Here is a 14,536-nt window from a genome sequence, read left to right as displayed (position 1 = left end):
GAAGTTCCCACGCCCTCTTCGTGTTTGCGACTTGGAAGACACCCCTTCCTGTTTGCGACTTGGAAGGCACCCCTTCTGCCATTCCCCTTTCTTGCGGCTCAGAGAAGTTAAAAGATCCTTTCCTCCTGCTGTAATATATATATCCCAAATCAGGACTGAGGACTTCCAGCGCTCCGGCCTCCACTTCTTCCTGAGGAGCTATTGCGCCCTCCAGCGGAGAAAAGGCGGCAGAACCCAGGCGGCGCCACAAAGCCTTGGACGCCTTCAAGTCCTCCTTAAGGAGCTCTCTGTCTCCGGCCCCGCCCCTCATGTAGGCCCGCCTCCGACGCGACCTCGTCTTGTGGCACCGATTGGTTGGCTCCTGTGCGTGAAGACGCTGCGTCGTGGGGCGGGGCGGAGGAGCGCGGGGAGGAGGAGCGCTGTCCGGAGGGCTTCAGCCCTGTGTCTTCGGCCGCCGCCCCCGCTGCCGCGCCGTGTCCGCCCCTAGCCTGCCTTTAGAGGGTACAGGCGACAGCTGGTGCTCCGGGTGGTCGCGCAGCCGCCCGACGTCTCCGCCGAGCTGCCTTTTCCAGCTGGCAGCTCTTCTCGGCTTAGCCAGGTCGGGGGCGGGGGAGAGGAAAAATGGCGCCGGCACCCCAAGGCGTCCGGGAGGAGCCGCTGCTGGAGTGTGGGTCTGGATCGCTCTCCCGGCTCCTCTTCCTCGCCCAGGCTATCCTCCTTCTGCTGCCGGCTGTCCGGGCAGGTCTCTGCCCCGCACCCTGCTCCTGCCGCATCCCTCTGCTGGATTGCAGTCGCAGGAAACTACCAGCGCCCGGCTGGAGGGCGCTGTTGAGCTCGCTGCCCCCCGACGCGACCAGCCTGTGAGTAGAGCTGCAGGGAGCGGGGACCAAAGGAAAGGGGGAAGTTCCCCCTCCAAGGGGGCCTGGAAGGGGTCCGGCCTGGTCGGAGGGCGTGGTCGGTAGCCTAAGTTCCGAAGGGAAATGCCACTGCGATGTTGCGAACTTTTAAGGGAGTGGTGGGAGCCTGAAGACCTGGTGTTAAGGGTCTGGACACTTGTATGAAGACCAGGGTTAAGATTCTTGAGGCCAGGTAGTCTGTGATTCCAAGGCTGGCAGGAGTTAAGGCGCGGATATTGTTAAGGGCTTACCGGTCCTGGGCACCGGCATTGGCTCTAGATGGTTGAGGCTCCTCGCCTTCTGGGCTGCATCATCCACTGTATCAGCTTGAATGGTTCCCAGGCACGTGATTTTATAACCACGATTGTAAAGACTTATGAACTCTTTTGACCCTAGTTCGAGTTTTGGCTAATTTTGTGTTGTACTTTTGATACTAACAGGATTAAAACAATGTGTTAGGAGATCCAGTAGTACCTTGAATAAATAGCTTTACAAACACTGTTGCTTGATCTAATTTAGGGTTCACTGTAAAGGGAAGGCGAATTTTTTCCAAAATTAAGTGATGCTTTGTTTTCAGTGCATTTCTTTGTGGCAAAGAACCTGAAAAATCAGCCCGTTGTTTATGTATGAGAAGCAAGTATTATGGTTGGACGAATTCTTCTGGAGACTCTACAGTTGCAGGCTTATCTTGACAGGCTTATGTTAGTGGCACCTGGAGAGCCCATTAGTCTGAGTCAGCCTGGTGGCATTAGGAGCAATAGTAGGTATTAAATGCCCAATTATGGGGCTTCTTAACCACTAACAAACATACAGTTATTTCTTTGCCGCTAACTAAGCGGTGCATTTATTAATGGACAGACTTTTAATAGAGCCGTCGCTAAAAACGTTGTCACAAAAAAAAAAGAATAGCTTGAGGAGTGATTAAAATATGAGAGGCAACTTGGATTTTCATTGGAAATGGAATACAGATAGAATGTCTCTCTCTGCAGAGGTTAAAGCATTTATACGTTTGCAAATAGGTTATGTTAGGAAAGAAAGCTCCTTCTTAAATTCCTTGAGAAAAACTAAGGTAGTAAGGTAACTTAAATAACCAACTGTGGTAGTAGTGTAGATCTGCAGTATAATAACGTGGGGTTTTTTTTGTTTGTTTATTTGTTGGGGTTTTTTTGGTGTGAAGGGGAGGTAATTAGGTTTGTTTATTTATTCTTAGAGAAGGTACTGAGGGTTGAACCCAGAACCTGATGCATGCTAAGCTTTTGCTATACCACTTGAGCTGTACCCTCCCCCATAAGGTGTTTTCTGTTATTTTATGATAGTGACATCTGTAGTAATTCTGGTTCTGTTGAAGCAAATAAAATTTGAAAATTCATATCAATGTGCAGCATAGTCTGAATTACAGACACAGCATCATCGTCCCCATTTTTATTTTTGCTGTGGGGCAGTTAATTAGGTTTACTTATTTATTTGTTTTTTTCATGGAGGTACTAGGGATTGAACCCACGACCTCATGAATGCTAGGCATGTATTCTATCACTCAAGCTATACTCTCCCGACACAGCATCTTTGTAATGCAGCAAGTACATTTTTCTAAGAAATTCTTGGAACAGCTGCCTGATTATGACAGAATAAATCTGGTACAAGTTTAAAAACAACACAACTTCATTTACCTGTAATTGAAATAAATGTGGCCTACTTTTTAAAAGATCCTTCATTGTTGGATAAATAATAATTAGAAGTAGTTTTATGTAAGATACATTTATTTTGTGTCTATGTTTGCTTTCTGTTTAATCAAGACAGATTGCCTAAAGGCAAATGACATTCAAAAATTTTAAATGTCCTATAATGAAATTGACATTTTCAGCTGAAGTGAAATGTCTTGGAGAGCAATTCTGTTGTAGAAATATAATCGGATGGAAGTCTTATATTATCAGAAGAACTCGTAGAATATTAAAAGATGGGATTGTGCTGTTTTAAATTGAGAAGTGTAACATTTTTTTTTCATTGGTTGCCTTTACCTATAAAACCACCAGGTACATATGGGTTTCTTGATGTAATTTTGAATTTTTAAAATACATGGAATGCTTTGAACATATTAGTGATTCAAACTCAAATGCTCAAACTTGTGGCAATTATAAAAAAGGTGGTAGACAACATTTATTAATCTTGGTTTTTAAAATATGTATCTGCTACCAGTTACTGGCACAGAGCCCCTGAAACCCATGTAATTTCCACAGTGATAAGAGAACTAGGAGTATCTTTTGTTTTACATTTGGTCTTTGACTCTGATTCCTGCTACAGAGCTTCTATATCTCTTATAATTTCCTAGGTGATAGGAGTGTCTTTTGACCTAATGAGGTGACTCTTGGTGAGCTCCTAGATAGCTTTAGGATGGAGCATCACTAGAAAGAACAAGTCATGTTTAGAAGTTTGGAACTTTTGGGCCCACCCCACCCCCACACTCCTGAAATAGAACAGGAGCTAGAGATTGAGGTAATAATTGATCATGCCTATGTGATGAAGCTTCCCCCCAAAATTCCCAAAGTGTGGTGTTTGGAGAGCTGGGTTGGTGAACACAGCTACTGGGAGGTATGCTGGGAAGGTGGTGCATCCCAACTCCACGGGGACAAAAGCTTCTGTGCTGGACCCTTCTGAATCTCGTCCTGTGTGTCTCTTCATCTGTCTGTTCATCTGTGTCCTTTATCATATCTTTTGTTATATATTAAACCGGTAAACGTAAGTAAGTGTTTCCTGAGTTCTGTGAGCTGTTCTAGCAGGTGATTGAATCCAAGGAGGGGGTTGTGTGAACTTCCAGTTTGTAGCCAAGTCAGACAGAAGTTGTGGGTAACAAGGGGACCTACTACTTGTGACTGGTGTCTGAAGTGGGAGGCAGTCTTCTGTGACCGAGCCCTTAACCAGAGAGGTCTGCACTAACTCCAGTTAGTGCCAGAATTGAATTGAACTGGAAGACATCCAGCTGGTGTTGGAGAATTGGTTGGTGTGGGGGGAAAAAGCACATATCTGGTGTCAGAAGTATATTATGTATGTGAGTAAACGGAGAAACCAGTGACAGACGTTTTTTGCTTGACCAGTCTTTAGTCAGGTTCCTGAACCTTCTCCTGGACAATCTGTGCATATCCTAGTAAAATGCAGTTTTAACCATAACCCTGCTAAGTTAGTTCAGTAGAAATCCCCCATCCTCAATATCTGATCAGATTTCTCCTCCTACACCTTCCCCCCCCCGGTGATACTTGACTGCCTGGGCCTGTCTTCGGCGAGAATCCTGTTGGGTCTGTTGAGTCAACCCCCCTCCCCATACCTCTGAAGTTTCCTCTTAGTAATTTTCTGTTCACTGGCCCCACACTGCTCCTTAGCTATAAACTTTCTTTTATTCATGCAGTGTTTGGAGTTGAACCCAGTCTCTCTTCCCCACTTCAGAATTTCATTGCAGTGGTTCCTATACCTATTGAGGAGGTCCCCCACCCCCAAGGTCTTCCTTACCATGCTTTAACAAGTGTCATTGAGTACTTTTTTCCTTTTAACAGTTATGGTGCCACAGCTCGGGATAGGATCAGATTCATCATTGGACCCCCGGACCTCTCACCCAGGACCCTAAGTGTGTACCTTTGAAGCCTTTATCTTCACTCCTGACTGATTGATCGGGGATCCATTGGTGAGTCCGACTCCTGAACCATTGCTCCGGACAAACGTCCGTGGAAGCTGGTAAGGACAGATTTTGATTCTTAAGAGTCTTAAGTATGGTTGACCTTGAACAGCATGGGTTTGAACTGTGCAGGCCCACTTGTAGGCAGCTTTTTTCAGTAATGAATACTACATACTACATGATCCATAGTTGGTTGAATCGGTGGATGCAGGACCTTGAATATAGAGGAACCACATATACAGAAGGCCAGTTACAAGTTTTATGTGAATTTTTAACTATGCAGAGGGTTGGTGCCCCCACCCCTGTGTCAAAGATCAACTGAATACTCCAGAAGAAGGATTAGAGTCCCAGATAAAAAACACAGGGTGGGTTAACATCCCAGGTTCCTCTGTTTTCAGGAAAGCTCAGTTAGAGTCCCAGGCAAGTAGCTGTTTGTTAGAAGCTGAGTTAACCCTAGGCTTCTTGGTTTGAAAGGTACTTACTGGGCTGGAAATCTCTCCTTCATGGCTTTTTTTTCCTGAGTAGAGATTATTCCCTGACTCTTTGGGCTGGAAGGCTCTTCTTGGCTCTTTTTTTTGGACTATTCCCGGACTCCTTATCTGGGAAGTCTTTCTTCCTGGCGTTCTGTGAGGCCTTTGTGTTCTCTTTCTTGGGTCCAGCTTCTCCCATGGGAACTTATCAGATGACTCAAACCCTCTTCTGGAACCCCTGCTGACTGTATTCTCCACCATCTCTGTCTGTCTTCATTGTTGTTGGTGTGCTTTTGTTGAGAATAATGTAGAACTTCATTGGCTTCTTTGGGAAACTTGAGATCTCTCCAAACTGACTCCTCTGAGACCTCTCCCCACTGCTTCTGCTCTTCCTTTCCCCACTTACCACCAGTTCCCCTGAATTCTATGATAATATCTCCTTCGAAATGCCTTCCTCCCTATGTCCACCCCTGCCAGTCCTTTTTCCATCCTAGTCTTTATAGTCACTTGAACTTTGGGCTCCTTGGCCTCTACTGGGGACTGTTAAAGGACTTAGGGATGCCCAGAAACAACTACTTGAGACTGAAAGGGAAAAAGGCTAATTGGAAATAGGCTGGATGTTTTGGCCAGTTGGGTGGGCTTTGGAGAGTCAGACAGCCTATAGATGTCTCCTTAGTCAATGCCTGAAGTTTGGTCCATATCCTCCATGAGATTACATATCAGAGCAAGGGAAGGTTGTCTCTACAAAATTGGTAAACAGGTAATCTTAACTTGTCCCGTTTGCCATAAACATAATTTACATAAAAATATAAAGTAGAGAAAAGACAAGAGCTAATTATTTTACATAAACCAGTGAATTTGTATTCCTTTGTTTTACTAACTCCTGGCTAAATTGTTTGAATGAAAACTGTAAGCTCTCTATTTGTGTCTCTCTGTATGTTTATGTACATCTGTATATATGTTATGGATGTATGACATTTTTCTACTTTTGGGTGTTACCACCAAATTAATTTACTACATCCTTTAAAAGAGTTCTGTTTAAATTGACTTAGAGATAAAGAGCAATTACATAAATTAAGTATTCCTGAAACTCTCAGAAATAGAGAAACTAACACAATGTTTTACGTTCACATGATCTAGGATAATTTTTTGTAATAAAGCTAATTTGAAAATTGTTGGTAAAATAAAAACAGGCATGTCTTCAGAGTTGTTAGCATTAAATATAATTTAATTAAGACATTAAACCAAAACTAAGGGTAAAATGTCTAATAAAAATGAATTGCTTGATGTATGTCAGGCATGGCAGTAAAATAGAGGAAAAGAGGGGGAAAGACCATGTATGTAACCTTTTTAGGTTTTTGCTTTTGTGATGTTTGCCTAACGTGTGTTACAAAAATAGTTAATAGGGAAATAACTTGAGATGATGGCTAGCTTTGTTTCTTGTTGTGTCTGCCTAAAATAAAAATCAAGATCATTTGTAAGTAAGATGAACTACTGAAACATTCATTACTGAACCTAAGTTTATATATTTTTGGCATCTTGTTTTTACATGGTATAAAGAAGCTAAAGATATTTGGATCTGTTATAAACATTTTTTTGCTATACTGAATAGTTATACTGAGAAATTATATGCCTCTAGAAATTATGAAATTGTATATTCATAAATTTTCTACTTACTACAGAAAACTAATACATGACAGCCCACAATCGCCTATTTCCTAGTTTTCTCTGTTAAAAACAAAAAGGTTACTAATGTTTAAAAATTATAATCAATATATATAAATGAAACTACTAGAAACTGTGAGAATGAAGAGAAAAAACTTTGCAAAGTATGCATGGTATTAAGGATGTGTTTTGTTGAGGGAGAAAGAAGTAATTTTATTTTAAGGTAGACTGATTGTTCCAGAATGAGAAAGAGGAAAAATATAGGACAAAAACTGAATGGAAATAAGAAAAAATGGTTGTAGAAGGTTTGCAGAACAGGAATTTTGTGTGTGGTCAAGTTGCTAAGATTGAAGGGATTTATTTGTAGGCTTAAAAAAAGTGAACTTTAATGTCATAAGTATACTCATGTAAAACCAGAATCCCAAAGGTTTACTGGATTATTGGTTTGCTCTTACTAAGAAATTGGAAAAAGGTTTTCCTTTACCTTTTAAGTAATTTGCCTCAGAAACAAAGATCTTGTATCTTATCAGAATAATTTCCTGTGCTTCATGTTGTCTTTATCAGGTCTTTGATTACTTTTAAAAATTGAGTCTTCTCAATAATAGAAGAGCTAAGTTTTTTGTTTTTTTTAATAGCTATGTGACTTTCTGTATTTGTCTTTGAAATCTTTTAATTATCACTTTGTTTAAATAGATAACTAAGTATTGTTTCACAGTGACCTGTGATCTTATTTAGTCAAATGTTTAAACCTTTTGACTTTTTTGACAACTTGCCCAAATCAAATTCCGAATGGAGTCTTTTTGATTTCAAACTAACTTTGAGATTTTCTGGAAGGCCCCTAGAAAACTTCAAAGGATTTGTCTGTCACCTTGTAAAAGGAGATGTTAGACTAATTAGGTTTAGTTGGTATTTTAAATTACATGAGAAACTCTGTCAAATAAAGAATGAGAACAGACCTTCCTAGGTTGTATGTGTATGGATTTATGTTACTAATATAGGTATTCCAGAAAGGTATGAAGTTCATAGAGATTTGAAATAGTCTTGTTGTCTGATTATTATGTTAAAATACTGTATGCCAGAGAAATAACTAGTTTTCCTCATCAAATGAACTCTCATCGGAACTTTAACCATGGCCATTTTAAGTCCTCCTTCATTCATAGACAAGTCATTGTTTTACTCTCATTCTTCTCTGAAAGCATGTACAGTCAGCCACAGGCAAGAATGCTCCATGATGGCATCAGTAAGACCATGCCACTGGACTGAATAAGAATTTCCGGAAGTAATGAAGAAGCTGATGGATTCATAAGACTTAATCTAAGATCAAGCAGAACAAGAATTGTTAACATCGGACTGAATGAACTGATGAGGATGGTTATAATTTTTTTATGGCTCTTTGTTTGAAATATTGCTAGTTCTTTAATGTTTTGTTCATCAGATTTAAAGAACCTTTTTCTTTTATCTTAAGTTATCTAGCTTACAACAGTCTGATAGTTTATACCTTTATGAACAAAGATGAAACAACTACTTTTTCTCCCTACCTGATCCCTCCAGAATTCAGAAACTTTTAGCCAGTTTTCTTATTTTCATGACAGTATAGTAATTTGAGTAAATTCAGTAAGAATCTGCTCTTGTAACAGGATAAGTTGAAAACATTAGTTATCTTACCACAGCTTTGACTGAAATGTTATATTTGAGAATGAACCATGCATGGTTTAAGAGATGAAGGCTGACTTCATGGAGCCAGTGCTCTTAGAAAAACTGGCCTCACATCTGGTTTACTGGGTTCTCAGCTTTATAGGTGAGCAAGGAAAGTCCCTTCCCAGCATGCTCAGGAACCTTAGGATATCTTGGGGACCTCAAGAAGAGAGTTCACCTGAACCTGTAGGAATGGGAGATGAGTCTGGTGGCTAGTTCCTAGATTGACTTTCTGGCCTTGAGAGGTTTTTAAAAAGCGTAATCTGAGATTCGTTATGAAAAGTTCCAGCAAAACCAATTCAAAAAGAGCCTATATTGTCAGTCACTATTCTTTCTGCACTTACATAAATAATTAGGCCAAATCTAATGAAACGAGAATTATTTTGTAAACAAGAATTAAAAAGTTGATTGGAGAGAAATTTTTGTTTGTTTCAATGCAAAACTATAGTGCACCCTTGTGGATTCCATCTTGTACATTTTGCCAGTCCTTACCAAATTCTCACTAGTTTCCTCCAGTATCTGGCTATAACTCTCCAAACTGTTTCCAGTTTTTCTCCCATCACTGAGAACTAAAACTATCCTTTTCCTGAAATCCTATGAGCTGAAGCTGGATGACTTGATACAAACTTCAGATGGCCATTGCCATCCTCACTCTACCATCTAAAGATGCTTCAAGCTCAAATCTGAGAATCCCAACCAGCTGTTCTCTGAACTGAGAAACTGGATCTCTGTTACTTTTGATTTTTAGTTTCATAGAAACTCCATTCATTAAATGCCTGACTGCTGGCACCATTGAGCAAATATCCTCTAATACCAAGTCCCAACAGAAGGTTCACCTGGTCCTTAATGAGCAAAAGGCTACTGAATAAGAAAATAGACTTACATTGTTCAGAGGAAAGAAGAATGTCTCTTCTTTCCTTGAACAAGAAAGGGGACTGACAAAGATTCTTTGATCAAATTTTAATCAGTCTCCTGAATCACCTTCTTCCAGGCTCATCTGTATACTTTGTAAGGTACAGTTTAAGCAAGAATCCTGCTAAATCAGTTTAGCAAGAAACCCTTACCCTTCATGTCTGATCACTCTATATCTGATCCAGTTTCTTACCTTCCATCTAATGTCTGATCACCATAGCTTGTCTTCAGCAAGAATCTAGTTAGGTCTGTTTAACCAGAACCCCCCTTACTCTTGTTGTTTGCTCTTAGTAGTTTTCCATCCACTCGCCTTAGTTGATCACCTAGTTCCTTGGCTATAAATTCCCACTTTCCCATGCAGTGTTTGGAGTTGAACCCAGTCTCTTTCCCCCACTGCAGAGTTTCATGGTAGTAGTCCCTATACTCATAGAGATAACTGTACCACCTTGAATAAAATCTCTCTTACTGGGTTTTAACAAGTGTCATTGGTTTTTTTTTCCTTCCTTTTAACACGCAGAGTTTTTCCTAGACATTTGGTATCGCACCAGTGAGATTTGCTAGAATGAGCCTGGCTCATGGAAACGTGGTTTGGGAAGAAAGGATAAAAAGGCAGGGGATGTGGAACCTTTGACTCCTAGGTGACCACGTGGTCATCTGTGGTCTGGAGGAGCAGCCATGCCGCTCTCAATTACTAATAGTAAAGGTTAACAATGGAATTTAGAGATGGATCCAATTCCCAGCATGTTGGTTCGCTGGATGCATAAGGAAATGGAAACTAGTAAGAAAAAGGTGGAGTATTCAATCCCTTGGTTATTGTTATCTACAATAAGTAAAATTGAAATTAAAAGAGTGCTGGATCGGACCTTGATGCTAGACCAGGCTCAGATTTCACTCAGTAGCCTCAAAGCTGCTCACCAAGGGAAAAATTATGCATAGACAACAGAAAGTACCTCTAAGACCTCTGGTCACCAAGAATGTAGTCAGTGTTGGGGAGGGGGGCAAAACCAAGAAACTGTTGAAATGAGAAGTATAGTGTGAGGGAGTTGTTTTCATTTTGTGGATCAGTATAACATCAGCTTCCTGAAGAACCTTTGTTAAAATGGATTGTGGGAGTAATTAATTTAGGAGGAGTATCTGGTTTTAGATGCTAAAGTGCGGAAGAGCCATGTTTGGGTTGATGGAGGATCCACAGCTCACTATGAACAGTCTTTGATGGCCATATATGATCCACACACAAAACAGGTTATTCCTGAGGGAACAGCCAGCCTAGTGGTTTGGGCAAAAGCCACTGTAAGGTCTGTTTATCCTGGGAAAGAGGGCCGCCTACCTCCAATAAATGTCAAGTGGAACAACGCTGATGAAGCAGATGGTATGCTTCATATATAAGCCGTGTGGGGTTATCTTTGTGGTAATTGGGATATTCATCCACTGAATACGCCTGTTACCCTGTCCATGGTAAACGCTGGTGTCAATGGGAACTCTTTTACATTACACCCATATAACCTTGCTGCTCAAAACCAGGGGACAGTGGGGAGGCCTATGTATTTACTGTCTCAGCCTCCCCTGCGGATCTTACGTAGATGCTAATAGCAACATTAGGTTAATTAACAAGAAAATGAGGAAAGGCAGAGGAGAGAGTCAAGGTACTGGTCTTAGCAAGGTGGACATTTTTAAACTGTTATTAAGAAATAAGGTGAACAAAGCAAATATTTTCAGGAGTAAAACAAAGGAAAAAGGGAAGAATCACAGAATTTGACCCAGCAGAATGGAAAGCTTTAGATGGTTATTAAGAAATGGGATGAATAAAACAGATATTAATGGGGTTAAAACAAAGGGTTTTTTTTTTAACATTTTTTATTGATTTATAATCATTTTACAGTGTTGTGTCAAATTCCAGTGTAGAGCACAATTTTTCAGTTATACATGAACATATATATATTCATTGTCACATTTTTTTTTCTCAAAACAAAGGTTTTAACACTGCACTGTGTAAGGTTGGGTAAGCCAAAGGGACCTCCTGATCTCCCAGCATTAAAGGGCCCCAAACAAGTCTGCTTTGTTTACCCTTGTTTGAAGAAATCTAAACATCCAAGGCAGAGACTGCGATGAGAAACTTGACCAGCAATTGCTTGGAGCATTGGTTAGGCAGATTAAATGACATAAAAATTGACAAAAGGGCCATGGTCCCTTGCTTCAACCCATGGGGAGGACCCAAAGCCTTTTGCATAAAGTGAGTAAGATAACCAGTTACAAGGTAGAGAAGTTACGAGGATTCCTTGATAGGAGAGCCCCTTGCACTGTGTGGCACCAAAACCCATTGGTGAAACCTGACACAGTTGAGAACATGACAACATAAGGGTTGATAGGATAATGAAAGTTGAAATGTTTAAACAGAATTTATATAAAGATGTGGTATCTCCTTTACCTGGATGTTGGATGGGAATGAATGTTATGTCTGGCTGGGGACTGCTTCCCCTCCCAAAATTTCTTAATGTAAGTTTTAATGGGGGCTATAGTAAGAATGTAAGGTAGAAGTCTGTAGGGAAATGTTATGTTTGATCAGACTGTTACCCGATTGTATTATGTAGATGGACATAGTATCTGATTGGAGAATGTTTCCTCCACCTAGGATCCTGAAACAGGCGTATAAATCTACCCGTCAAGCACAATATTATTAGTTGGACATGCTAAATAGGAATCAGTAGATTGTCCAAGCCCACATAGCGAGCATAGAATAGAAGCTGGAGTGCTGGTATGGACAAATCCTCTGCGATGGCCCTGTGTGTACGGTAGACTGGAGCTTAAGGCAGAAGCCTCTGAGTGCCTCCTAGCAACAACTACTCAGACTTTGGACTAGAGAATTTCCAGTTGAAAAGTAGTTATTGGCATGCTATTGGGCATTAATTCAAACTGCCACTATGAGTAAAAGTCATAAAGCAATCTTGAAACCTGAAATAGTCGTGATGTCTTGCCTAATGTCTGATAAACACTCCAGTGGGAAGGGCAGTGCCCAAAAGAGTTTCATAATAAAGTGGAAATGGCTTATACAGGATCATACTGCCTAGGATTTGAGGAGGAGACACTAAAGAGCAGGGAGGCTCTTTTCCCCCAGAACTGACTCTGAAACTGAGAAGCTGCTGGATTCTACAGTCACTTGGCACTGTCCTATAAGCAGCTCATAACTGACCAACAAAGAGCTGCTTGGTTTATGGATGGCAGTTCCAAGGTGAACAGACAATATCTTGTTTGAAGGCCACCATTGATTGAGAAGAAGGTAAAGGCATATTAGCTCGGTAGGTTGAATTGCATGCTGTTTTCTAAGAGTAATGGAAGAATTACTTCCACATAGGTAAAAATCCCTATGCTTGAATTTTTACTGACTCCTGGGCCATGGCCTATGGCCAGACCATAAGGTCAGGCAAAAGAGCAATGGAAACCTGGCCTATTAAAGGGATATGGGGCACAGGCCTTTGGAAATTACTGTAGGAATTTGAGGTGTGCGTTAAAGTAGGACATGTTGATGCCCATCAGAAGAAGTGCTTTCTAGGTTTGGAAGATGATTAGAATGAGCAGTCAGGTGTTCCTGTGTGCTCACTTGAGGTGGTCACTTGGGTCCATGAAATGAGTGGATATGGAGGCACTGCAGCAATGCAGAGGTGGGCTGAGTCTAAACATATTTGTCTTGTACCCTCTGAGGCACAAAGTGTCAGTAAGCATTGACCAAGTAATGTTCTGTCTGCAAGCAAAAGAGACAAAGAGATGGCATTGACAGGTTTCCCCTAGTGGGAAGGTCCTGAACATAGCTGGCTAGTGAGACTGATGCTGATAGACCTGGGGGGGCTACAAATGATATCCTGATAGGATTGGATACTGGCTCTGCACCAAGCTTTGCTCATCTGGTGGTAGATGCAGATGCTGAAGAATATTTTAAAAGAACCAGAACAGAAGATAATTGTACCAGTTTGGATGGCCAACCATCATCTCTTTGGACCAAGGAATATACTTTACAGCCCACAATGTCCAGCAATGGGCAGAGACAGATCCTCCTCAGAGTACTAGTTTCATGCAGAGTTGGAATGGGCAATTAAAACATTGCTTATCTAAAATGGGGAGAGAGAAAGACACGAAGGCTGGTTTATATACCTTCATGAGATTGTGCTCACACACAACATGAGATGGGGCTAAATGAGTGGCCCTACCGTATAGAGCCCTCTTTCTGGTGGATCTGGGGAAGAGGAGACATGGAATGAATATACAATTCTTACCAAGGGAGAAGTATGCTAGTGTAATGACTATACTTTTTTCTTTTCTCCCATTGTCATGGCAACTCCCCCTACCCCCTTAATGCAGTGGGTTTTTGGACTGGCTGCAAACACAAGTGCTGGGAACAGGGATGATTTCTAAACAAGAAACCAACTATAATTTTAAATTTTGGGTCAGAATTCCTAAGTGCCTGATAGGATGGATTGTGCCTTCACCCGGTCTGGCAAAGTTGAGATTAACAGTGAATTCTGCTGTATTGCTTGGTGGTAAAAATAGCTCAGTAGTTCTGTAGCCTTGTAACCTTAACCTTAAGTGAATTGGTAGACTGAAGGGGAGGTACTTGCTAGACTAGTATTGTTGTTTGCCATCTAGACCAGCACAGTGGCTGAACCTGGTGTACTTTCCAAAGTTGAAAGAGTTTGGGTATACATGGCGAGAAGGAGCAATAATAATAGCTAAGGGTAAAGAAATTAATAAATGGGTTGTATAATGAGGGAAGTCCAATATTAACACCTCAAAAGGGACTCAGAGTAGTAGATGATATAATCTCTTAGTTCATTTATGCCCAATGACTGAAAGGGTGAAACTGTATATTTGCCTCGACCATGCCTGCTTTTGGAACCTGACAAGATTGGCTAGATGCCTGCAAACCTAAGTGGCCTTGCCTGGAAGGCATTTTTCATACCATATGATGATGGACCGGTCCAGTGACTGAATGGGATTCTTACAATGTGCAAGTACCTTCTGAGTTGTGTATCATTTTGGTGTAAGAGGGTCTGTGACCAGAGACCAAGTGGGTAGGCTGTGAAATAGTGGAAAAATATATATTGGTCTCTGCCCCTGATTACCTGTACAGAGTTTCTGAAACCCTTGTAATTTCCAAAGTGATAAGGGTACTAGAAATATTTTTCGTTCTGATATTTGGTCTTGGACCCTGATTCCTGACACAGAACTTCTAAATCCTTTGAAATTTC

General features: G+C 41.1%; 1 protein-coding gene across 3 annotated transcripts in view; it reads left to right on the top strand.

Annotated features, from left to right (window-relative positions):
* Nucleotides 1-398: 398 nt before the first annotated feature.
* LRIG2 (leucine rich repeats and immunoglobulin like domains 2) overlaps nucleotides 399-14,536 on the top strand; it is a 51,212-nt gene continuing 37,074 nt past the window's right edge. Inside the window, exons 1-2 of one of the 3 annotated variants that reach the window (XM_072967970.1) lie at nucleotides 724-860; nucleotides 4,439-4,616. Coding sequence is in view for 1 of the 3 variants with exons in the window: in XM_006213661.4 (XP_006213723.1) it covers nucleotides 622-860 (239 nt within the window). In the remaining 2 variants the exon portion in view is untranslated. Of the gene's footprint in view, nucleotides 861-3,464; nucleotides 3,483-4,438; nucleotides 4,617-14,536 lie in introns of those variants that run through there. The other 2 variants (XM_006213661.4, XM_072967971.1) reach the window with 2 other exon arrangements.

This window comes from Vicugna pacos, chromosome 9, assembly GCF_048564905.1.
Source record: "Vicugna pacos chromosome 9, VicPac4, whole genome shotgun sequence".
Taxonomy (NCBI): domain Eukaryota; kingdom Metazoa; phylum Chordata; class Mammalia; order Artiodactyla; family Camelidae; genus Vicugna; species Vicugna pacos.
Note: the sequence above shows the minus strand (reverse complement) of the source record. Positions and strands in the feature narration are given on the sequence as shown.